A 25,758-nucleotide genomic window follows, 5' to 3' on the forward strand; every position below is an offset into this window, starting at 1 on the left:
CAAGCTTTGTTTTCATTACTTTTCTTTTTTATTCTTTCTTTTATTTATTTCCTTTCTTTTGCATAAAATAATGGCCATTTAATTAAGATTTAGTACATATTATATATATGTGACCATCATGGCCGGCCACCACTTATAAAAAAAGGGGTATTTGACATGCAAGTACAATTATTTGCAACATGCATAAATGGGCCACTTTACATTAGCCTAGCACATTTCTAAATTTTCTCACATAAGTCCTATTTAATAAAATTCACTTACAATTAACAAAATTCAAACATGAAATTTTCACACATGCATATATACATATAATAAACATCAAATATGACGGTCAATTATTTTTATGACTCGGTTTAGTGGTCCCGAAACCACTTTCCGACTAGGGTCAATTTAGGGCTGTCACAACTCTCCCCCACTTAAGAAATTTTCGTCCCCGAAAATCCTACCGGTAAATAGGTTTGGGTATCGTTCTTTCATCGAGCTCTCGGTTTCCCAAGTAGCTTCTCCGATCCCGTGTTTGAGCCATAACACCTTTACTAACGGAACCCTTTTGTTTCGCAACTCTTTCACTTCATGATCTAGGATATGAATCGGTTCTTCTTCATAACTCATATCGGATTGAATTTCAACCTCGGAGGGATTAATTATGTGGGAGGGGTTAGATCTATAACGTCGAAGCATCGAAACATGAAAAACGTTGTGAATCCTTTCAAGTTCAGGGGGTAATATCAATCTATATGCCACTGGACCAATTCTTTCAGATATTTCATACGGCCCAATGAACCTCGGACTCAATTTGCCCTTACGGCCAAATCTGAGTATCTTTTTCCAAGGTGAAACTTTAAGAAACACTTTATCTCCCACCTGATACTCAATGTCTTTTCGTTTCAAATCCGCGTACGACTTCTGACGATCTGAGGATATCTTCAGACTTTCGCGAATTATTTTCACTTTCTGCTCAGCATCCTTTATCAAATCAACTCCGAAAATTTTACTTTCACCGAGCTCGGTCCAGAACAACGGTGTACGGCATTTACGACCATACAAAGCCTCGTAAGGTGCCATCTTAATGCTTGATTTAAAACTATTGTTGTAAGCGAATTCGATCAAAGGTAAATACCGTTCCCACGAACCACTAAACTCAAGGATGCAACATCTCAACATGTCCTCGAGTATCTGAATTATCCGCTCAGATTGTCCATCGGTCTGAGGATGAAAGGGGGTGCTAAAATGCAACTTGGTACCCAGAGCTTCTTGCAATTTCTTCCAAAATCGCGAGGTGAATCTCGGATCTCTATCCGATACAATAGAAATAGGTACACCGTGTAATCTTACAATCTAAGAAACATACAATTCCGTCAGTCTTTCCAGTGAATAATCCGTACGTACGGGAATAAAATGAGTCGACTTAGTCAGTCTATCTACCACAACCCAAATCGCGTCTTTCTTACTTGATGACAATGGCAGTCCAAATACAAAATCCATCGTGACTCGATCCCACTTCCATTCGGGTATCATGATTGGCTGAAGTAAACCTGTAGGCACTTGATGTTCCGCTTTCACTTGTTGACATATTAAACATCTGGAAACAAAATCGGATATGTCTCGTTTCATACCGTGCCACCAAAACTGACGTTTCAAATCGTTGTACATTTTCGTACTCCCCGGGTGAATTGACATTCGGCTACAATGAGCTTCGTTCAGAATCAGCGAAATAAGCTCTGAATTTCTTGGAACACACAATCGACCTCTGAATCTCAAACAGTCGTCATCATCTATTTGAAACTCTGTTTCCATATTCGAAACACATTCAGCCCGTTTTGCAACCAATTCATCTTTGACTTTCTGAGCTTCACGAATTTGATGAATCAATAATGGTTTGGCCTTTAATTCAGCTACTAACACATTGTCGGATAGGACGGACAAGTATACATTCATCGCTCGTAAAGCGAACAGTGATTTATGACTTAAAGCATCCGCAACCACATTAGCCTTTCCCGGGTGATAGTCAATGACAAGCTCATAGTCTTTTAACAACTCGAGCCAACATCTTTGTCGCAAATTCAAATCTCTTTGAGTCATCAAATATTTGAGACTTTTGTGATCCGAAAATACATAGCACTTCTCACCAAATAAGTAATGTCTCCATATTTTCAAAGCAAACACAATGGCAGCTAATTCGAGATCATGGGTTGGATAATTTTTCTCATGTGGCTTCAATTGCCTCGACGCATAAGCTACAACTCGACCATCTTGCATCAACACACAACCCAACCCAAGTAAGGATGCATCACTGTAAATGACAAACTCTTTACCGGATTCGGGCTGTACCAGTACCGGAGCTTCAGTCAAATAAGTTTTCAATAGATCAAAACTTTTCTGACATTCTTCTGACCATTCAAACTTAACATCTTTCTGGAGTAGTTTCGTCATTGGGGTGGCTATCATCGAGAAACCCTTTACAAAGCGTCTATAGTAACCGCCCAAAAAGCTCCAAACCTCAGTAATATTTCTCGGAGGCTTCCAATTAAGTATGGCTGAAATTTTGCTCGGATCGACTCTAATACCCGATGCAGATACCACGTGTCCCAAAAAGCTAACTTCTTTCAACCAGAACTCACATTTACTATATTTAGCATACAACTGCTTATCCCGTAAAATCCGTAACACTAATCTCAGGTGCTCAGCATGTTCGGTTTCATCTCTCGAATAGACCAGAATGTTATCGATAAACACAACTACAAACCGATCTAAATATGGTCTGAAGATCCGATTCATCAAATCCATAAATACCGCAGGGGCATTAGTGAGCCCAAACGGCATCACTAAGAACTCGTAGTGACCGTATCTCGTTCTGAAAGAAGTTTTGGATATATCCGAATCTCGAATTCGTAACTGATAATAGCCCGATCTCAAATCTATCTTTGAAAACACTGAGGCTCCCTTTAGTTGATCAAACAAATCATCAATACGCGGTAACGGATATTTATTCTTTATTGTCACTTTATTCAGCTGACGATAGTCGATGCACAACCTCATGGTTCCGTCCTTCTTTTTCACAAACAATACTGGTGCACCCCAAGGTGAGAAACTTGGTCGAGCGAAACCTCTATCCGTCAACTCTTGCAACTGAGCTTTCAACTCTTTTAACTCGGTTGGTGCCATACGATACGGAGCTATCGAAATCGGTGTAGTCCCAAGTACAAGCTCAATACCAAACTCTACCTCCCGAACAGGTGGTAAACCCGGTAATTCTTAGGGAAAAACATCCGGGTATTCACAAACCACCGGCACAGATTCAGGTTTCTTTTCTAACTCTTTGTCATCAAGTACATACGCAAGGTATGCTTCACACCCCTTTCTTACATATTTCTGAGCCAACATTGATGATATTACAGCTGGCAACCCATTCAAGTCCGTAGGCTCAACTCGGATTATCTCGTTATTTACACACCTCAAATCAATGGTTTTTCTTTTGCAATTTACAATTGCATCATGTACGGTCAACCAATCCATACCGAGGATAACATCAAATTCATCAAACGGTAAAAGCATCAAATCGGCCGGAAAATAGGAACCTCGGATTACCAGGGGACATTTCTTACACACTTTGTCAACAAGTACATAACGGCCCAAGGGATTCGACACTCGAATTACGAACTCAGTAGACTCAACAAGTAAAGTCTTATTGGATGCTAAGGTTTCACATATATAAGAATGAGTAGAACCAGGGTCAATCAAAGCAATCACATTAGTATCAAAGAGAGTAAAAGTACCGGTAATAACATCAGGCGAAGAAGCATCCTCGCGTGCACGTATAGCATAAGCCCTAGCAGGAGCACGAGCCTTAGATCGGGTGGTAACACCTCTAGATCCTCTCTGACCGCCACTAGCATTCCCAGCATTTCTAGGTGGCCCACCTCGAGCAATAGTAGCACCCGGTTTCCCACTCTGATTTACATTCTGTTCAGACAATCTCGGGCAATCCTTAATGAAGTGGTCAGCTGATCCACACTTATAGCAGGAGCGGTCATGGAACCTACAGCTCCCCGAATGCCATTTACCACAATGCTGACACTCTGTTCTGTCTCGACGATCATTTCCAACACTGGCAACCGAAGTGACTCGTGTACTCACAGGGGGTCGATCACGATCTTGTCTAGAAAAGCCCGAGGTACCTTTAGACCGGCCTATATCATCTCGAAATTTCTTTGATGCCTATTGAAAAGACTTTCCTGAAGATCTTTTACGAAATTCTCCAGTTCCCACATCAGCTTTTTGTTTTTCTTTTCTAAGTTCTTCGGCTTTACAAGCTCGCTCGACAAGTACTACGAACTCTCGTATTTCAAGAATGCCAACAAACATTTTTATATCTTCATTCAGCCCATCCTCGAAGCGTTTACACATGATGACCTCAGACGAAACACATTCCCGACCGTATCTACTAAGTCTAACAAACTTTCGCTCATAATCAGTAATTGACATAGAACCTTGCTTAAGCTCAAGAAATTCTTTCCGTTTCTGATCGATGAATCTTTGACTGATATATTTCTTGCGGAACTCGGTTTGAAAGAATTCCCAAGTAACCCGTTCTCTCGGTACAACTGAAATTAACGTATTCCACCAATAATAGGCAGAATCACGTAGCAAAGAGATAGTACACTTCAGGCATTCATCGGGTGTGCAAGATAGTTCATCAAGTACCCGAATAGTGTTATCCAACCAAAATTCAGCTTGCTCGGCATCATCGCTGTCAGTAGCTTTAAACTCAGTAGCCCCGTGTTTTCAGATTCTGTCAACTGAGGGCTTATTTAACCTCATCTGGTCAGTTACCGGAGGTATCGTAGGTGCAGGGGTGGTATTAATCGGGGATGGGGGTTGTGGAACAGCCGTATTGGTTCGAATATATTGATTGAACCAATCATTCATCACGCTATAAAAAGCCTGTCTAGCTTCATCATTCTGATTACTAGCTACAGGCTGAGAGTCCACCGGCGCAGTCCCTTGCGCGGGAGCAGGCGCTACACTCTCCACATCATCAACTATCGCTCGGTTGGGATCGGGATCCATTACTATATGTAAACACATTTAACTGTCAGAAATCACCACACTATCAAATAAACACTCAATGGCATGTATAGCTAAACCCGAACGTACTACGGTAGTCCTAGAATCGACTAAACCGTAGCTCTGATACCAATTAAAATGTGACACCCCGTACCCGAGACCGTTGCCGGAGTCGAACACGAGGTGTTAACGGACTTCAAGCAACTTACATTAAAATTTCCCAGACAAGCTGCCAATCTGCGTACCAGTGACTTAAAAATTCATAACTTGAGGTCCGAAACTCGAAATCCAATTCTGTAAATTTTCCCTGAAACTAGACTCATATATCCATCTACAGATTTTTTTCTATAATTTTTCGTCAGTCCAATTAGTACAGTTTATTAGTTAAAGTCACCCCTGTTTCATGGTTCGACTACTCTGACCTTCATGCACTACGACTTAGATATCTCCCTGTACAGAGCTTCAATACTTATACCGTTTGTTTCTACCAAAACTAGACTCAAAAGGGAATCTATACATATAAGGCATGGCCTCTAATTATCTCTGATTAATTTATGGTGAATTTCTAAATTTGGAACAGGGGATCCAGAAAATGCTCTGGCCCTGTTTCACAATAACTTAAACATCTCATAAAATAAGGCTCATATGGCCGTCTCGTTTCTTTCATATGAAAATAGACTCATCACGCTTCGGTTACGTAATTTATTCATTATTTAATTCCATTTCTACTATTTTTAGTGAATTTTAAAATTCACCCTACTGCTGCCGTCAGCATCTGATCTCAAGGTAAGTTTTACCTATTTCATAGTTTTCCATGATCAATTAGAAATTTTGACATACATAGGACCATATATGATCATATTTAGCCATTCCAATGGTTGATCATTTACCCAACATTTCCATACCACTCCATAACCACATCATAAAACCATGTATATATACATAAACACAAAATGATTTTAATGCCATACTCAAATTATACGAGCCATTTTCGCATGGCTATACACATACATTACCAAAAGGTACTTGATTAACAACAAAGGGTAGTCCTATACATGCCATTATCAGAGTTCAACTAAAAGAGTACCAAAAGGGCTTCGATAGTGTGAACGACTTCGACTTGGACAATCCCGAGTCCGATAGCTGACGAGCAAAATCTATAAAACAGAGAATCAAAGCAACGGAATAAGCATTTAATGCTTAGTAAGTTTGAGTAATGAAATTAGTTTTGATTAAAGTATAACATTCATATGGCTAAATGAAAAACTTCATATATGCACATTCTCATAATCATACTTACTTCACGCTTCAATCAACATATTCATACACAAGGTATCAAACCTAACTAAAGGCCGAAAGTTCGTTAATCAATTGAACGAATACTATTTAAAACGAATCGACTTTTCCGATGCATATACGAAACATACCTTATCATTTGGATTTTATGAGCGTATTAATTGAAATTTTTACAGCAAGATTGCTCACTTCCAAACCCAAGTATCTTCGGGATTTAGCCGGATATAACAACTCACACAAATGCCCTCGGGTCTTAGCCCGGATATAGCAACTAGCACAAATGCCTTCGGGTCTTAGCCCGGATATAATCACTAGCATAAATGCCTTCGGGACATAGCCCGGATATAGCAACTCGCACAAATGCCTTCGGGTCTTAGCCCGGATATAATCACTAGCATAAATGCCTTAGGGACATAGCCCGGATATAGCAACTCGCACAAATGCCTTCGGATCTTAGTCCGGTTATCATCCGAATAATCATGCACATATGTCCACAAATCATAACACATCTTTATTTCGTTTTCATTACTATAACTCAGACACAAGGCACTTATCTACCATTACCATTTTCGGCTCAATAACCACATACAAAGAGCATGGTTTTGATTTGGTATATAACATGATCTAATAGAATTATAACCTAAGTTCCATTACTCGAAAACTTACCTCGAATGTTGTCGAACGATTTCAACAGCTATTCAATTACTTTTTCCTTCCCTTTATCGGATTTAGTCCCCCTTTGCTCTTGAGCTTAAGTTCAACAAATTTTAAACTAGTCATTAATCGACTATTCAAGTATTACTTTCAGAATCTAATACATATAGATTCGACTTTCACACATATAGATTATAGTAAGCTTTATAAAAATCAATAAATAATTCATTAGAAAATTTTCATTAATGTTTACAATATAATTACAATTTCCCTATAAGCTGACTTCCTGAGCAACTGTCACTAAAGTTTTTATAACTGGAGCTATGAAACTCCAAATCAATTGCCGTAAATTTTTCTTGACAGAAGACTCATTTATCTATTATCCATAAAATGTTCAAAATTTTTAGTTTAGCCCAACAATACCAGATTTTTCTTAAAGTTCACCTTGTTTCACTGTTTGACTAAACTGACTACTCTTCGCTACGAATCAAATTTCTCATTGTACAGAATTCAAAATATGCTCTCTTTTCTTTCATTTGAAACTAGACTCATTAAGGAGTCTAAACATATAAATTTTATCTTAGGGCCATTTTTGTACAATTTATACTGATTTTATACAAACAGAACAGGGAATCTAGTAGTCATTTTGACTCAGCCCCACAATACTTCAAATATCTCAAGATCGGTAACTCTTTTGTTTTTATAGTTTCTTTTGTAAGAAACTAGACTCTTCAAGATTTAATGACATGATTTATTCAGCTTCTAACTCAACTCCTACAAATTATGGCGATTTTCCAAAATCACCTTACTACTGCTGTCCCCAAGCAGATTATTACCAAATCAAATACTAACATTTGCATTTCACCTTAATAGCTAGCTTAGCAAACCTTAATTGAACATTTAATTCACACATATCACATTCCAAGCATTCAATCTATTCTATCACTTAAGGTACAAACATTACTCAATAACTTCCTAATTCAAATTCGGCAACTACACCAAGACCATCTTAACTCGTTTCTCATCTTGCTAACAAAAACATAGTAAAGCAAATCTTCATACACAATGGTTATCAATTCATCCATTCACTAGGGACATAACCTAATGTTCAATAACAACCACTCCTTTATCAAGTACACATTCGGCCTTGGTACATAATAAGGTAGTCGATTCCTTTCCCTTTAGCACCCATTGCTCACATATGATTATTTGTATAGTTCAAACACTCATCTATCTTTGCTCATCTAAATTTAACATGGAACAACAAAATTCACCATTGTCAAATACCATAGCCGAAAGCCCTAGTCCATAACACAAATCAAAATTTCTACATGGGTTACCAAAGTAGCTTGATATGTTACTCAAGATTAACCAAAATTTCATGAACTAATATAAACTTCTTACCTTGCTATTAGCCTAGGATGACCGAATGCCTCCCTCCCAACTTCCTCTTTACAATCGGCCAAGAAGAACCAAGGATACAAGCTTTGTTTTCATTACTTTTCTTTTTTATTCTTTCTTTTATTTATTTCCTTTCTTTTGCATAAAATAATGGCCATTTAATTAAGATTTAGTACATATTATATATATGTGACCATCATGGCCGGCCACCACTTATAAAAAAAGGGGTATTTGACATGCAAGTACAATTATTTGCAACATGCATAAATGGGCCACTTTACATTAGCCTAGCACATTTCTAAATTTTCTCACATAAGTCCTATTTAATAAAATTCACTTACAATTAACAAAATTCAAACATGAAATTTTCACACATGCATATATACATATAATAAACATCAAATATGACGGTCAATTATTTTTATGACTCGGTTTAGTGGTCCCGAAACCACTTTCCGACTAGGGTCAATTTAGGGCTGTCACATATAGACTGTGTAGTCACACACGCCCGTGTGGTTTGGGACACGCCCGTGTCCTTAGCCCGTATGCAACAATGACTTTAAAACACGGCCATGACACATGCCCATGGGGGTATACCGTGTGTCACACACGGTCTAGACACACGCTCGTGTGTCTACCTGTGTAGACAATTACAAGGCTATTTTCCAAGCCATTTGTCATCCTCACAACATATGCACACATACTTATCCAATAACATACAACATGGCATAAATGAGCTCTTAAACATCTACAAACATGTTATGCTCATGTCAATTTCTTATGCAATAAATATCATATCCACAAACCATTCATGAGGCATCATTAACTATTTACCAATCACTTAATCTTGCATTAGTTACTAACTCATCAATGAATCTCAATTCATTCTCTAGGCATACTGGCTGTAAGCCACATCACAAGAGATAATAACATACATACATAAGAATAATCATATAGGCCCATAACGTCATTAACCGACATAGGCCAATTCACATGACTATATACTACCTTAATAACAAGCCAATGCCTTTGGCTAAATCATAATATCACATACTTAACATTAAAACCCTATACATGCCATATCAAAACACTAGGATTTACTTACGTCGATAGCGTTAACTAGACAGTGTGATAATATCTCTGACGGCCTCCAACCCGAGCTAACCTGGCAACCCTAGGGAACATAGGAAAGAAAGGGGGGGTAAGCTTTACGCTTAGTAAGTTCATATGAAAACAATAAGTAACTCATTAACATGTTTTATCAATTTTTACAACATATTCTCAAATTCATGACAAGCTGTTTTCCTGAGAAATAGTTACTAAATTATTTATATCTGGAGCTACGAAACTCCAAATTAATTTCTGTTAATTTTTCTTGAAACTAGACTCATATATATTTCTAGCATAAAATTTCCAGAATTTTTGATTCAGCCAATTAGTACAGTTTATTCCTCAAAAATACCCCTAATTCACTGTCTGACAGTTCAGACCCTTTTGCACTAAAGTTCAATTATCTCATAGAACAGGACTCGAATAATGTTCTCGTCTATTTATCTTGAAACTAGACTCATTAAGGATTCTAATAATGTAAGTCATAACTAATAACCATTTTTGTACAATTTATAATGATTTTCTTAAATTATAACAGGGGATTTCTGTAACACCCCGAATTTGGGCCTAGAAGTATTGGGCCTTGAGTGTGGGTTCGTAAGGAGGTTTTATATAGGTATTTAATTGTGCAATGAAATGACACAATTAAATGTTTGCTTTAGTGGTTAATGGCTTTGAGAAGTGTTAGAGAAATCTTGGGTTCAAACTTGGGCTTTAGCAAAAAATTTGGTATTAAGTGAAAAAAACCTGGATGCTTGGATGAAGGTTTTTAAATTATTGTGTTAAATAAATGACACAAGAAAGCTTGTAGTCTAGTGGTTGTGGCATCATTAAGGTTGTATGGGAGCCTGGGTTCAAGCCTTGGCTCTTGCAATTTATTTTGGTTTTTTAAAGGGAACCTGGACTTTGGCCTTTAGACCTTATAATTAATTGGGGATAAAATATGACGCAAAAAGCCTTGTGGCTTAGTGGCAAGTAGCGTGTGGAGCATTTATGGGGAGGCATAGGTTCGAATCCCATGGCAAGCAAAGAGCATTTATTTTGCTAACAGGGGGCGGCAAGAGTTGGTGTTGAATTTAAACTCTAATGTTGGAGGGATCCCACATCAGGAAGCTAATATAAGAGTGGTTGTGAAGCTGGCTTTAAATAGAGGGAACCATGAGGAGAGTAAATGTACCTTTCTTGGCTGATCCCTTTCGCTGTATGGCGTGCTCGTTTGGGTTGGGCGTCGGCTAAGAGTGCTCAGAGTGTGGATTAACTCCAGTCTCCTATCAAGTGTGTATTTCTTACTACTCTAGCTGTAGGATGGCTACTTCGGGCCGCGATGGGTCGAAAGGGGTCATGTGGGCCTAATGGGCCTATAGGCCCAATTGGATAAGTTGTTTGATTATGTAGTAAATATTGGACTAGGCTAGGTGAATCTAATATTTGTGGCTAGATTTGGGCTAAAAGGGCCACACGAGTGTGTGGGCCCATTTGGGCCGAGAATGGGCTTTAGAGCCATTAGTATTGTTATCCATGTTTAGAATACTTTAGTTTACCAATTATTGAAATACCCTCGACTTGTAAAATTACCAATGTACTCCCGATTTACAGAATTACCGTTTTACCCTAGATTTATAGAATTACTATTTTACCCTTAATTTACAGAATTACAGTTTTACCCTCGATTTACAAAATTACTAAAATACCCTTGGTTTACAAAATTACCAAAATACCCTGGTCTGTAAAATTGCTAAAATACCCCTGGTTTGTAAAATTACCAAAATACCCCTAGTTTGTAAAATTACCAAAATACCACTAGTTTTGTGAAATTACCGAAATACCTTCAATTTATAAAATTACCAAAATACCCCTGATTTACAAAATTACAGAAATACCTTTGACTTTCTAAAAATTATAAAAATACCATTGGTTTACAACATTACTGAAATACCCTTGGTTTGTAGATTTACCAAAACACCCTTGTAGGGTGAAATGACTAAAATACCCTTATTAGGTAAAAAGACTGTAAAGCCCCTGTAGGGTAAAGTGACCGTAATACCCCTGTATAGTAAAATGATGAATATGCCCTTATGTTTCGTATGACTGATGTGCTTAGGATTTACATATATTGATATTGGATTAGCTAAGTTTGAGTGACAGGTGGTGGTTATCGTAGGCGATTGATTTTGGAAACGTTTCAATTTCAACCCGTAACAGGTGTGTACTAACCCTCGTAATAGCTTAGATTAATATTTTCTGAAAAACCGAAAGCTTCATATTTTAGTGATTCGGGAATTAATATTTAGATATATTTTCTACGCATGTTTAAGTCGGATTCACAACGGATATGGGGTAGGAAGGTATTTGGAACGTTCTTCAACGAGTAGATCTCTTGGTAAGTATTCGAACCTTCTTTCCATTTGTATCTTGTGGTTTAAGAAAAGCTGAAAACCCCTCTGTCGACTAAGGCTAAAAGGGTTTTTGGTGTTATTTGGTTTGTTGGTGCTAGTGAGGATTAAAGGCTACCGATCGAGGAGTGTGTGAAAAGCTTTGATCATCGGAGTGACTAAATCTAGTCATCAACTTCGGCAAAGCTATGAACCCAAGGGCCATTGTGGATGGTGGCCGAATGTGTAAGTGATGATAATAGGTAGTTTTCGATTTGGTTTAATATTAACATGGTCTAATCTATAAGTGGTTGATTATAGGAGAAATCGCATAGGAGATCTCGTCAAGGAATATCGCAAATCAGGTGTGTAACGAACCCTTTTCATAAGCTTAAAGTGATAAATGCCGAAAAGCCGAAATGCCGAAATTTTGGCATTTCGAGGACTCGTGAGCAAGCGAACGCTCATTAGTTAGTTAGATTCATTGAGATGATGATCAGGAACATTGGAAACGGTAAGAACGTGTTTTTGGCGTTCACGATAAGTTGGGCCTCGAGGGGCTGAACTAGGGCCCAATAGGCTTTCGGGCCCATTTGGGAAAAATTGGTAGAAAACGGAAATTTGTTAAAATTGCATGTTAGAACTATTATTACTGTTATGGATATAGGCTAAGTGGGCCTAGATGACAAAATCGGCTAAGTAGGGCCCATTAGGGGTTTTAGGCCCAATAACTAGATTTCGCTAAAAATGGGCCACAATCACTATTTGCACCCATGAATTGTTAGTAATCATTAATGAACATGGAAACCCTAATTTTTGGTAAAATTACAAGATTACCCTTATAACATGAAAATAACCATTTTGCCTCTAGGTAAAAATGACCATTATACCCCTAGGGTTTATATATGAACTTAATGCATGGGATTTTGATAAACATGATATGTATGATATGCACATGAGATGTTCATAAATGCATTGGGTTGGGTTTTTATATGGATGGAGGAAGTGCAAAAGGGCTTATGCCCCAGTTATTAAAGGGCTTATGCCCCAGTTATTAAAGGGCTTATGCCCCAGTTATGATGAAGGGCTTGTGCCCCAGTTATGATAAAGGGCTTATGCCCCAGTTATAAAAAGGGCTTTTGCCCCAGTTACTAAAAGAGGCTAGGCCTCCAGTTATATGATAAAGCAGCTATGCTGCCAGTGGAGAGTTATGGCGGGGTGGGTCGAGTTAATCCCCACATGGTGTGTTGGTTGGTACGGGTGGAGAGTAGCGGATAGTGGGTTGAGTAGCCTCCCCAAAATGGGCTTGCATTCTTTCATTGACATTATATGTGATATTGAAAAGGGCCTATGGGCCATACCGTTTACAGTAAAGGCTTCGGCCTAGTAATATGAAATATGAAAAGGCTTCGGCTCAGTGTTATGAAATATGAAATATTAAAAGGGTTATGGCCCAGTACATGTTTGAGATTGGATTTGGGCTTAGGCCCAACATGCTGTTATTGTTTTGGGCTCTGAAATGGGCTTGTTACACACTGAGTTTCCAAACTCACCCCCTTTCCTTAACCTTGCAGGTGAGCCTTGATGTGGGGACTTGAGTTGGAGGGGATTCAGAGTGGCCACGGTGATCGCTTTTGGACCTCTAAATAAGCGTTGGTTTTCATTTAATTCCCTTTAATTGTTATTTATTTTTGGGTTGTAATAAGGCCATTTTTAACTTTTCTTTTATTTCTTCTCGGGATTATTTTATTTTTAATAACTTCAAACCTGGTTGATAAGTGTTCAAATGGGCTAGACTTAGGACGAGTTTTCAAAGCGATACTTGTTTTCAAAATATCTCAACACCACGATTAATCGATTTATCAAAGATGTCCACTTAAACAAATTTAAACTCGATATAGCAAAGTGTGGCTATGGTTGTGGGCATGTCTAGGATTGGATCCAACCAAAGAGCTTGGTACTTAAGCAGCCTTCATGGCTCACCTCCTCTGTCTCGGATACCTACCTGGTGCCCAGCTTCCATACACTTTGTTAACTCAACAAAATATATGGTTTTTAAAACACTAAAATGGAACGTGGGTTTTCAACTCCAACGTGGAACGTCAGATTCGGCCATAACGTCTGGGCCGGGTTTGGGGTGTTACAATTTTGAAGTCATTCTGACTCTGTCCCATGCAACTTCAAATATCCCATTATAGGAAATTCGTTTGCTTACATTGTTTATTTTATAAGAAACTAGACTTAATAAGATTTATTTTAATATTTTATTCAGCTTTTAACTCATTTTCCACTATTTTTAGTGTATTTTCAAAGTTACACTACTGCAGTAACTCAAATCTGTCAAGGCTAAGTTACTCATTCATGATCATTGTTCACAAATTTAATACAACATCATTTCATCCATCATGGTAAGAACACATATTTATGCATCATAGATCATCACATACCAAGGATTTCTCATAGGCTTAGTGTACATACCTGCACAACTCGTAACATAACTCAACTGCATACTCACCAATGACTTACCTCATTTGGACCATCATCAACTCTTTCCTCGGATTACCCGTTGAACACTTGGAATACTAATTGGATACTCAGAAAAACCTTTGCACATAAGTGCCTCAATTGTAGCTAAAGCTACCTCATATCTCATGACATTTAAATGCTCATTCTCGAGCTAGTCATCTAGACTCATAATTCCTAGTGACATGTCACTCGTATCCTATTTTATTCCTAAGGTTCAAACGGGATTTTTCCTTGCTTATCAAGGCTTTGTCCCATCATATTTATATTAATCACATACACATTAATATTTGTACAATTCATGTGATGATAACATTTAAATAATGTATAGCATGGTATTATTTACATACGAACTTACCTCGATACCACAAAGGTAAAAAAGACGTAATCGTCCATAAATTGATTTTCCCCGTTCTAGGCCCAAATCGCATTTTTCAACATCTAAAACATCACATTTAGCTAATTAAAATAGTGTACTGATCAAATTAGTCCATTGACACACTTTGGCAAAATTTACAATTTTGCCCCTCTATTTTGCCAAAATTACCAAATTGCCCCTATGCTCGTAAAATAATTTTTATCACACTTCTTTACTTCTTGAGCCTAGATGAACCATTTTCATAACTATATCAACTCATAATTTTAACTATTTCACACATTTACAATTACAACTTTGCATAATAACCTTTTTAAGGTATTTTCATGCAAATTTCCTTCACAAAAGTTATTTATTAGACAATTATAACTCATATTCTTTCATAAAAACTCAGCAAACAACACATATATGCATTCATGGAAAAACTCTAGACTCTTTATTATTTTGAAAACTAGACCCCTCATTTGAAAGCTTATGCTTTAGGGGTTCCAAAAATATAAAAATCATCAAGAAATAACCAAAGATTACTTACTTGTTAGGGCTTAGAGTGGCTGGAAATTTAAAGCTCAAAACCCCCATTCTTTGCTGCCATTTTCGTGAGGAAAAAGAAGAAATGAAAGAGAAAATGACATTTTATTTCTTTTTTTTTCTTATTTTAATACAAATTAGTCAAAATAAAACACCTAAAAGCCACAATTTTTGGCTTTTTGACCAATTGGTCTCCCCTTGGCCGACCACACATTTAAAAAGGGTCTAATTGCCCTTTAAAGACCTCCAATTTTAGTTCTCTAATCTATTAACACATTTAGGCATTAACACACAACTTTTACATTTTACGTGATTTAGTCCTTTTTCGAAATTGGACTAGAAATCGTTAAAATTAACTGACCAAAATTTACATGCACTTATAAAATTATATTATAGCACATAAAATAATACTAAAAAAAATTCTCCGGCCTCGGAATAGTGGTCCTGAAATCACTGTTCCGACTAGGCCCAAAATTGAGCTGTTACACATGATGGAAACTTGACTTGATCGTTGGTATAATGCCAAGTCTTGAGTTTAATTAGACAAAGTACATCATTAGTATGTGACTGCTAGCACTATAAATAAATCCATCTTAAGATTAAAGTGTTAGGTACCCGTAGTAATAATGGAAGGATGAGTAATGTACTCTTAATGGAGTCATAACGTTAATATGTTAGAGTGTTATAAATACGGGAACACTCTTGACGAGCTTGGCTTTAACAACACTCATGAAAAGAGGACACAGACACATGGTCATAATAGTCTTTCTAGATACTATACATTTACCGATGTTGAAATCATTGTGTGAGATGTGTTTGGTTAACCAAATGGACTAGTTGGTTTAAAGCTTAATCTACTATGTAATTTCGATTAACTTTAACATGTTTTCACTAAGCGAATGTTCAATCATAAGACATCTTCATTTATGCAAATTGATTTCCAATATTATCAAAACGTAAAATATTTTGAAAATGGGGAGAGATTATTGGAACATTTTCAAATATTTATAGTGTTCCAATAACTATAAATGAAAGGGTGAAATATCTTTTAGTTATTGATCAAGAGTTATATCACTTGATTTTGGACAAAGAATTATAACTATATAATCAACATTACTTGAATAGTTATGAAATATTATTTGAATAATTATGTCTCTTTTAAATATGTGATTATTTAGAAAAGATACTTATTGAAAGTTATGTGTCTATGAAGAGAGAGTTCTTATAAATAGTAGTGAGATTTAATTTGGAATATATACCAAAAATTATCAAAAGTTTTTTCTAATATTCCTCCATCTTCTACTATTATTAGATTATCCTATAAAGAATTACTGCAGAAATTCTTTATAGAATTTGATTTTCTTGTTATACTCTGCTTAATGCTTAGTGAACTATTTCTGTTAATGCAAAACGCAAATAGTCACTGGGCTTCATTGTATCCTCGAGGTTTGTTTGCTTAAAACTCATTTGCACACCGAGTATAGGTGAGGTGAATAGAACCTTAACGATAGTGGCTTGATACACGCCTTGGAGCCTTGTCCTATTGTTTTGTTTTTCTGTTTAAGGAGTTGTTCATGTGTTCAAGATTTTTCTCAACGAAGTTCCACATTAACAATTTTAACTAATTAGTAGTAATTTTTTAAAATATTACCTAAGGATACATAATAATATTTTACCTCTACTAGATTTTTAACTCAATTGGCACACTATATTTATGTTCGCTTAACTAAGAATATTTTTTTACCAAACTTAAATAAGAATATTTAAAACGTAACAAATAACTACTCTTTTAGTAAATATTTTTTATAAACAAATATTACCATACCGGAACGGTGACAGGTTCTATTATCATACCCCAAAAAACAAACAAACAAACAAACCTGTACCTTTTGACCTATAGCTTAGAGAAAACAAGTCTTAATTACTAACTTTCATGGAGATCGCAGTGCTTGTATTTATACAATGATGGAATTACACAATACTATAGTAAATAATCATGTCTTGCATTCGGCAAATAACATATACATGTTGATCATAAAGTGAAGCTAATGGACTCAAAGTGCAGGTTCTGTGCCAATCCAGACGCACAAATTTTCGCAACATCGTGCCGCATCTTCCTCGGTCCACACGCAAGAACTCCAACATCTGATTCTTTTAAGTCTAATAGTGTTTCTGCAATATCGAGAGGAACCGTCAATTTTACTATAAACATGGACGCCATTACTGTTTAAGGTTCTCACTCAATTAACAAGCTTACTCTTGAAATCAGGTCTTGAACCAAAATGAACATTGGTAGCTTGGACGAGGCACTGATGGGGAAGGCTTTCGAGTTCTGCACCAGAAAACCATGGCGACACCCCTGGTGATGTTACTGGTGTTGCTATTTCTCTGTTCGGGATTCGGTTCCCTTCCCTTTCATTTTGTTTCTTGTACCACAAGAAAACTACACTAGAAACAATGAAAATGCAAACACAAACAAGAAACATATCCCAGAGTGCTCTATAAGAGAAATGGTAGATTTGTTCAGTGTTGTGATCTATAGGGTATATATAATAACGAGTGACAATGCCCAAAAGAAGAAGGAACATAAGGAATGAGGATGAAATTATTGCCCCAAGCCATAACCAATTGTTGGGGCCTAGTGTAGCAGAAATGGGTGAGTCTAAGGGGCTTGGCTTAAACCATATTGTTTGGAGAGGTTTGTGGGCTTCAGCCATTGGCTGCTCTTCCTCTCTGGTGATGTATGCTTCAATCTGCAACTGTATTTGGGATATTTGTGGAGTACCCGAGATGGGAAGCAACAAATCTAGCATTGCAAGGTCAGCTGAGTTCTTGAAGGCACAAATCATAATAACTCGTGGAACCTTGAAATTTGGCTTCTGGATTTGGAAAATTATCTCTCGGATTATGGAGATAAAGGGAGTAATGCCACTGCCTCCGGACACCAATACCAGACACTCGTGCCTGTTTATAATTTAACAGGTAAATTTAGTATTTTCGCCCCTATATCGTACTCAAGTTGGGATCAATTTGGTATAATTTTTTTTTTGTCATTCATTAATGTTATGGTTTAGTTCAAATCACTAATATCATCAAGCAACTGTTTGTGGGATGAGTGGAATTTTAAAATATCCAAATTGGACCTTTTAAATTAATTAATTAGTGAAAATAAGTATTTTGACAGACTTAATTTCAGCTTTTTATTTCAGAAAATTTTGGATTTTTAAAGAATTAGTCCAAATCATATGGTTCAACTTATTTAAAAAATCGATAAATTAGTAAAAAAAAACTATTTTGATAATTATATAATTTTACATATTTTAATGATATTTTATAATTTAAATTTAAATGGTTAAAAGGTAAATTTATTAATAATTTAATAGAACGTAGGGTGTAATTTAGCTTAGTTATCAATTGAAAACATTCCACCCACCTCAGAAAATGAGAAGAATTAGGCCCATAGGGCCCTTCAGTTGAAACTATTTTGATAATTATATAATTTTACATATTTTAATGATATTTTATAATTTAAATTTAAATGGTTAAAAGGTAAATTTATTAATAATTTAATAGAACGTAGGGTGTAATTTAGCTTAGTTATCAATTGAAAACATCCCACCCACCTCAGAAAATGAGAAGAATTAGGCCCATAGGGCCCTTCAGTTGAAACTTGAAGACGATCCAAAGATGAACCGAGTTCTTTGTAAAGCTTGTGAGACCAACTTCCTTGACATTTGATCACCACGCTAAGCTCATCAGTCTCCATATTGCAATTGGAAGAAACTGTAAAAGGATGCCATTGTAACTTCGAAATTCTAGGGACATTCACAAACAAGATGCTGGTCGGATTATAATACAATCTGGAAGGTCCAAAGAAAAGATTAATAACAGCTGAAATCATAAATATATAAGAAGATTTAAGCATATTAATTGCAGGATAGTTATAATGACCAGGAGTCTTGGAGAAGTTGAGTTCAAGAAGGCCACATGGTAAGAGACGTGCAGACAATAATGCGGTCCGTTGTTGGGATTGTAAGAATCTTAAGTATCTATCAATGAGGAAAAGGAAGATCCCAGGAAGGATCATGCAGAAATAAGCATCGCCCACATGCAGTACGTAGAAGAAGATGTAGGGAAAGTAGAGATGGTGGGTGTAGAAGAAAAGCTCAAACTTCATTCGTCTAAACTGAGGCAAGCTTGTCACCCACATTGGCATTGCAATTACAATTGCAATCACTCCTGCTACATTTGATACCCAAGTTTTGCTCCATTCCACCATCTGCACACCCAAATAATATACTTACATTTATCAGTTCTCACTCCGATCTTCCAATAACAAATATCAACTATAACCATATTAAAATATTATTAATACAAAATTTTCAAAAAGAAAATGTTGAATATGGTAAATAAGTACCTATCACATTTAAGCTGATTTTTAAAAAAAAAAACTATATATATTTTACAGTTTATGAATATTAATCTTTTCAAGGTTTTAGTAGTCTCTCAAAAATATCGTCTCTAAAATTTAAACTTAAATTCTAATTCTGAAAATGCAATGTGACTCACTACTATACCTAACAATAGTTGGTATTCAAATTATTATATTTAAATTTATTCAAATTTATCTACAATGATATAAAATATTATAGTAATAAAATTAAATTATGAAATAGATAATCAAGCAATATAATTATATTTAATACTTAATTAACATATTAAACAATTTTATAATATAAATTTAATATTTAATTTATTCAACATTTAATATTTCAAATTATTAAAATTTGACATCTCTAAGGATAAATATCAAATGAAAGATTGTAATAACAGAAACTCCAAGAATCAATAAATAGAACTTAACCAACAGTAAAACTACTGTATTTTTCCTAGATTAAAATGATACTATATAAAGAAAATGTTCCCCCAAAACATGCATATTGTTAATTTGGTGCTAAGGTTGTTAAACGGTTGCATTGGTTATTATTCAAATAAAAATATTATTAATTGAATTAATTTAAATTTTAAAAAATTTTATTCGTTAATTAAATAAAAAATTTCAAAAATCATTAACAGGTCATATTAACGGAAACTTGTAAAATGTATTTTTTTCTTTTGGATCAAACAAATTTAAAATAATAATAATAATAATAATGTGATGACAACACTAAATTAAAAACGTAACTCATAACAAATTGCAATATTAATGATGGCAAAAAACACAAGATAGCAGAAAAGTTTAACAATAATTTGCAACATCAACAGTAAAGTTGTCAGTAAAAAAAAAACAGGGACTTATTTGTGATAATAATTCAAAATGAAAAGAAAAAGAAAAATAATTTATTGAAGTCTTAAAAAAAAACCAAAGATAATAACAATTTTTGAACTGAATTAATCAATAATCGAACTTTCTCAAAAAAATTTATCTAACCTTTAACCACATTAAATTTGATGACTAATTAATTAACTAAAATTAATTTGATTTGATAGATTATTGGTTTCAACCCAAGTTTATATACCCGTATTTGGTGCCTCCTCCATTTTCGTGAATGCTTCTATGTGCTCAGGATCGTGGGATTATTAGGGGTGTTAAGGCTAGCATGAAAGGGTCAAATATTAACCATTTGTTTTTTTGCTGATGACGCTCTCCTCTTTATTAGAAACAAAAAAGGGAAAGTTGAAGCTTTTATGAATATTTTAAATGATTTTGAGAAAATGTTTGGACAAAAAATTAATTTAGAAAAATCTATGGTTTATTTTATCCCGAACACCCCTGCTAATCAACGAGAGCTTATCAGCAATATGCTCCGTATGAAGGTGGTTGAGAAGTTAGATAATTATCTCGGCTTACCTTTGCATATCGAGAAGAGGAAATCTTTACCTCTTAAGGACATTCTTAATCGTCTTTCCTCTAGAATTAACAGCTGGTTAAAACGTCTCCTTACTAACTTATGCCCTGTCTATTTTTCTTGCTCCTAAAGGTATTATTGAAAAAATGAACTCAGGGATATGCAAAATGTGGTAGGCGTGTAAAACTAAGCACCGAGGTTGGGCTACAATGGCATGGGACAATATTTGTATTCCTAAGGGCATGGGGGGTCTCGGTTTTAGAGACTTGCATCTTTTCAACCTAGCTCTTCTCAGAAGACAAGCTTATAGGCTTCTCACTGATAAGGATACGCTTTGTTATCGTGTTCTCAGCTCAAAATACTTCTTGAATGGTAATTTCTCTAGCCCAAAACATGTTGATAAACCGTCTGTTACTTGGAGTAATATTGCCACAGTTGTTCGAAGTTTAAGACAAGGCTTTGGGTGGCTAGTGGGAAAAGGAAAAAGTTTGGATATTCATAAAGATAATTGGGGCTTTGAAGGTCTTAATGGGGATGCTTTTATATGCAATAGGGAGCAAGTGAGCGAGAAGAAAGTTTATGAGCTGTGGGTGCCAGATAGTAAACACTGAGACATGAATAGGGTGAATGATATTTATGGAGAAACATTGGGAGATCAAATTTGTAATATCCCCATCTTTCCTCACTGTCCGAATGATGTGCTTGTTTGGTTTCACAGTCATCATGGTACTTATACTACTAAAGTGGCGTACTCTTGGCTCATCCTCAAAAAGATGGGCATGGGACCTCACCAGTTGCTCTGGAAAATGATCTGGCAGCTCAAAATCATTCCAAAGATTCAAATTTTGATTGGAGAGTGGGTCATGAAAATTTGCTACAAATTCAAAAATTGCATCCATTCGACCTTTAATGAATCCGGCTTACCAGCGTTGTGGGGCTGATAAAGAAACACTTATTCACGCTTTAAAGGATTGTCCAACTGCGAGGGAGACTCTAATGTGTAGAGGCCTTGACGATAGATTGGTCAGCAATGTATTCGATCGGTGCTTCGACTGGTTGGAGATGGCCTTAAGAATCCTTGATAAAAAAGTTATGGAAAACTTCATTACCCTCATTTGGAACTCCTAATGTAATAGAAAAATTTTACTTTTCGTGGTAAAGAGGAGGATGCGAATACTATCTGGAATAGAGCTTTGACGTTCAGTAACAACTTCAGGATCCCTAACTTTAGCGAAAGACCGATGCTCCCTAGTCAACCTACTGGTCGTAAATGGATAAAGTCGTCCCGTAGGGTGGCGAAAATAAATGTGGACACTTTCATTAAAGAGGGGAACATGGGGTTGGGTGTGATTGTCAGGGATGAAGATAGTTTTGGTTTGGGAGGGTATGGCTGTGTAAAAGATATTAATTTTAATAGTGAATGGGCAGAAATGAGGCTATTGAAGAAGGCGACAGCCTGGCAAAAAGTTTGAATTTAAAAAGGGTTCAATTCGAATCTGACAATGCAAATATTGTGAATAAAATTAATAGAAGGGATCATGATCAGGGATTTAAATAGCGGTCCGTTATCGAAATAGCGGCCGTTATATAACGGTAATGGCACCGTCCGAAACCGCTACTGCCGAAACCCGCTATACCCGCAATACACAATAAGTTATGTAAAATTCACGACCGCGATACCTGCAATGACCGCAATAGCATCCGTTATGTCCGCAACCGCGATAAACGCAATGCGACCGAAAACGCGACCGCGACCGCAATTTAAATCCCTGATCATGATATAACGTTTTTGGGATAGCTAGCTAAAGACATTTATAAGAAGCTGAAGTCCTCTGAGGATGCCATCATCATTTGGATGCTAGATCCAGTAATAAGCTTGCTGGTTTTATTACCAAATTTGTATTGAGTAATAATTGTATTTGGAATTTCGATGTGAATTATCTAAAAGAGATTCACGATCTTATAATTCTGGATGCTATAAATGAAAGCTAAGCCTTTGAGGTTCGTTTTGTTTTGTTAAAAAAAAAAAGTATTTGGTGCCTCCTCTTCTCCTATTGTACTTCCTTTCGGGCCTATGATTTATATTCTCTACGCCAACGTTCATTTTGGGATGCACACCCATATCTAAGCTTAATGTCTTTATCACATAAATTAAACCCATTAGATGATATTAATGAAATCAATTAGATAAAAAATCAATTGCATGCTGAAAAAAAATTCAATGTCGATGGGGCGTTCTTGATTGAGATACAAAAGAATCCTGTTGGATGATATTACAAAACTTCTTTAAATGCAAAGGGAATACATGGCACAATGACACATGTTACTAACCATGATAAACAACAAAAGAAAATGTTCTATCAAGTATCAACAACAACTCAATGATCTTAACTTCTTTTTACCTTTGAAAGGTAAAAATGAAAGGACGATCAAAAAGGAAGGAATCTAAACCCCACCTTTATGTATTTTTTCCAATAAAGAAGACAACCCCATAAAAGATGCATAATAAAAGTGATCCCACACCTTTCCTTTACCCATATCCATAGAGGACTATGTACTAGTGTTAGAAGTGAGATTATATTTTATTATTCTACTAAAAAATGGATAAATTAATCTTTATATGTTAGATTAAAGAGAAACTTGGTCTTTCTGTTAAAAGTTTCATCTGTTTTTGTTGTTAAAACTTGGTCTTTATACGTTAGCATACGATACACATAGTAAGCCATGTGTCACTGTCTAGTTATTTTGTCAACTATGTCAGTTTTTAACTATACAAAATAATAAAATTTTTAACAAAAAGGATTAAATTACTTTTTGATCTAATGCACAGGAACTAATTGGTCTATTTCTTGAGTAAAGGAGACAAAATGTAGTCTGACTTCTAACATAAGGACCTCCATAATTCTTTTATCAGATTGAATATAAAGAGTAAAAGGTAATTAGGAAAGAATGAATTGATGAAAACTATACCTCAGCCATTTGATTAGTGATGGCCCAGTAGATAATGAAACCAATTGTATGAGCAGCAAAAAGTATGTTAGAGAGGTGTCCAAGCCAAATATGATATTTGATGCTTGATTCTGAGGTTAGCCCAATTAGAGGCAAAACTGATGACCCTCTTGTTATAGGGAAGAAGAGAAATGCCCAGCATATGTTCCCTATGTATCCAAGTCTTAATGATACACTTCGAAGTTTAGCTTCCCATCTGCCCCATCAAGCATAAACCAAAAAAAAAAAAAAATCCCACATATATTAATATTCAAAGTTCAAACTTAAACTAAAAACACATAGGGTTTTGTCGTATACGTACATTTTCTCGCCTTCTTTATGCATGTGAAGGTTTCCGAAGCTGACATGCAAGTAGTTTGCAAGGGACCAGATTAAGAGAGCGACAAACATGGATGCAAACGTTAGCTCCAATGCAGAAACAATTCCAAGGGGAGCCATTACCACCACCGGTCGTTTCAACAAGGCAGTAACACTGTCCAAACCCAACCTTTTGGAGTGATTAGAAGAGTCGGTCGATTTGTTTTGAAAATGGAGGTAAGCGCAACCAAACGCAGCAATGAACATCAGGGGGAAAGAAAATAGCAAAAGGTTTGTCCCTGTTAAGTTAAAAAGTGGGTGCATGCAATGCAACGCCATGTAAAGGAATCAATCACAAGATTTGAAGAGTGAAACAACATCGCACAGTTAGTTAGCAGCAAAAAGCCAAAAGCATCAAAGACAACAACTCACCTTGTCCTGAAAAATAAGTAGAATTGAGAGTGGTTTCCAGGTTGGGTGTCCATGTGTTTTTGTAAAGTTTAGTCGGCAGCATAACCCAAATCATCAACCACACAGCGAAAACCACAAGGAAAATCGCCCGCACCATTCCTTTGCTGCTCATCTTCTCTCTCCTTAAAAGCTTTTACTAAACATATATATTTATATGTATGTATGTATGTATGTATGTATGTATGTATGTATGTATGTATATAAAGCCACACTCGCTGCCTGAGGCTTATATATATATGAAACACCTACGAGTATCGAATAGTAAAGGGCTTAAAGAGAAAACAGCATGAAGCATGCATACATGCACTTAGTTTGGATTCTTTAGGATGATTTCATTTGGTTTTTATTTTGGGATTGAAAAATTTCAATTTAATCTTGTGAGGTTGACAGATCATGGGAGGTTGAGTCTCAGGAGATCTGTCATTTAATTGGGCAACGTGGTGATAAATTCGTTTGGCATGTTATTGATTCAAGTCTGTGGTTTTGGTTGTGATGGATGCTTTGCCGGAGATAAGGAGCTCATCTTGCGTTGGTGTTGCTACATAGATTATGCTGATATTTAAGAGGTTTTTAATCCTAGTATATTTTTATCTTTAAATGGAAGTTTCAATGTTAAGTTTTTGGTGCATTTTGTTTTTACTTCCATGTTTTGGTTTGCTTCAGGTGTCTGGTAATAGTATATTTGCTTTACTATCCTTAGTTTTTTTTTTTTCAGTTTTTAGTAACAATTTTATTTTGACTGACCAATATATATATATTTGATGTAACCATACATGTTCTAATTTGTTTCATAGTTTAAGTACAT

At 36.0% G+C, this 25,758-nt stretch overlaps 1 protein-coding gene and 1 long non-coding RNA gene across 2 annotated transcripts; one reads left to right on the top strand and one right to left on the bottom strand.

The window, feature by feature from the left end:
• The first annotated feature begins 11,845 nt into the window (after positions 1-11,845).
• On the top strand, positions 11,846-12,268 carry LOC107894726 (uncharacterized). The gene is made up of 3 exons (XR_005901912.1): positions 11,846-11,908; positions 12,023-12,146; positions 12,222-12,268. It is a non-coding gene; the product is annotated as an uncharacterized lncRNA (long non-coding RNA).
• A 4,924-nt stretch (positions 12,269-17,192) lies between these two features.
• On the bottom strand, positions 17,193-25,133 carry LOC107951153 (ferric reduction oxidase 4). Its single transcript, XM_041077814.1, has 6 exons — positions 24,915-25,133; positions 24,487-24,781; positions 24,147-24,381; positions 18,951-19,606; positions 17,585-18,291; positions 17,193-17,499 (listed from the first exon to the last, which is right to left on the bottom strand). The coding sequence occupies exons 1-6, from the start codon at positions 25,063-25,065 to the stop codon at positions 17,360-17,362; spliced, it is 2,184 nt and encodes a 727-aa protein (XP_040933748.1). The 5' UTR covers positions 25,066-25,133; the 3' UTR covers positions 17,193-17,359.
• Between the last annotated feature and the right edge of the window lie 625 nt (positions 25,134-25,758).

Source organism: Gossypium hirsutum, chromosome A09 (assembly GCF_007990345.1).
Source record: "Gossypium hirsutum isolate 1008001.06 chromosome A09, Gossypium_hirsutum_v2.1, whole genome shotgun sequence".
NCBI lineage: Eukaryota > Viridiplantae > Streptophyta > Magnoliopsida > Malvales > Malvaceae > Gossypium > Gossypium hirsutum.

What these genes read in the sequence shown, in the direction of transcription:
- LOC107951153 (XM_041077814.1), bottom strand. Translation starts at nt 25,065, where the DNA reads ATGAGCAGCAAAGGAATGGTGCGGGCGATTTTCCTTGTGGTTTTCGCT. An exon ending in AATTCTTCTCATTTTCTGAG is followed by an intron (nt 18,292 to 18,950) that starts GTGGGTGGGATG and finishes AATTATAAACAG; the next exon opens with GCACGAGTGTCTGGTATTGG. An exon ending in TTCAAGACCTGATTTCAAGA is followed by an intron (nt 17,500 to 17,584) that starts GTAAGCTTGTTA and finishes TCGATATTGCAG; the next exon opens with AAACACTATTAGACTTAAAA.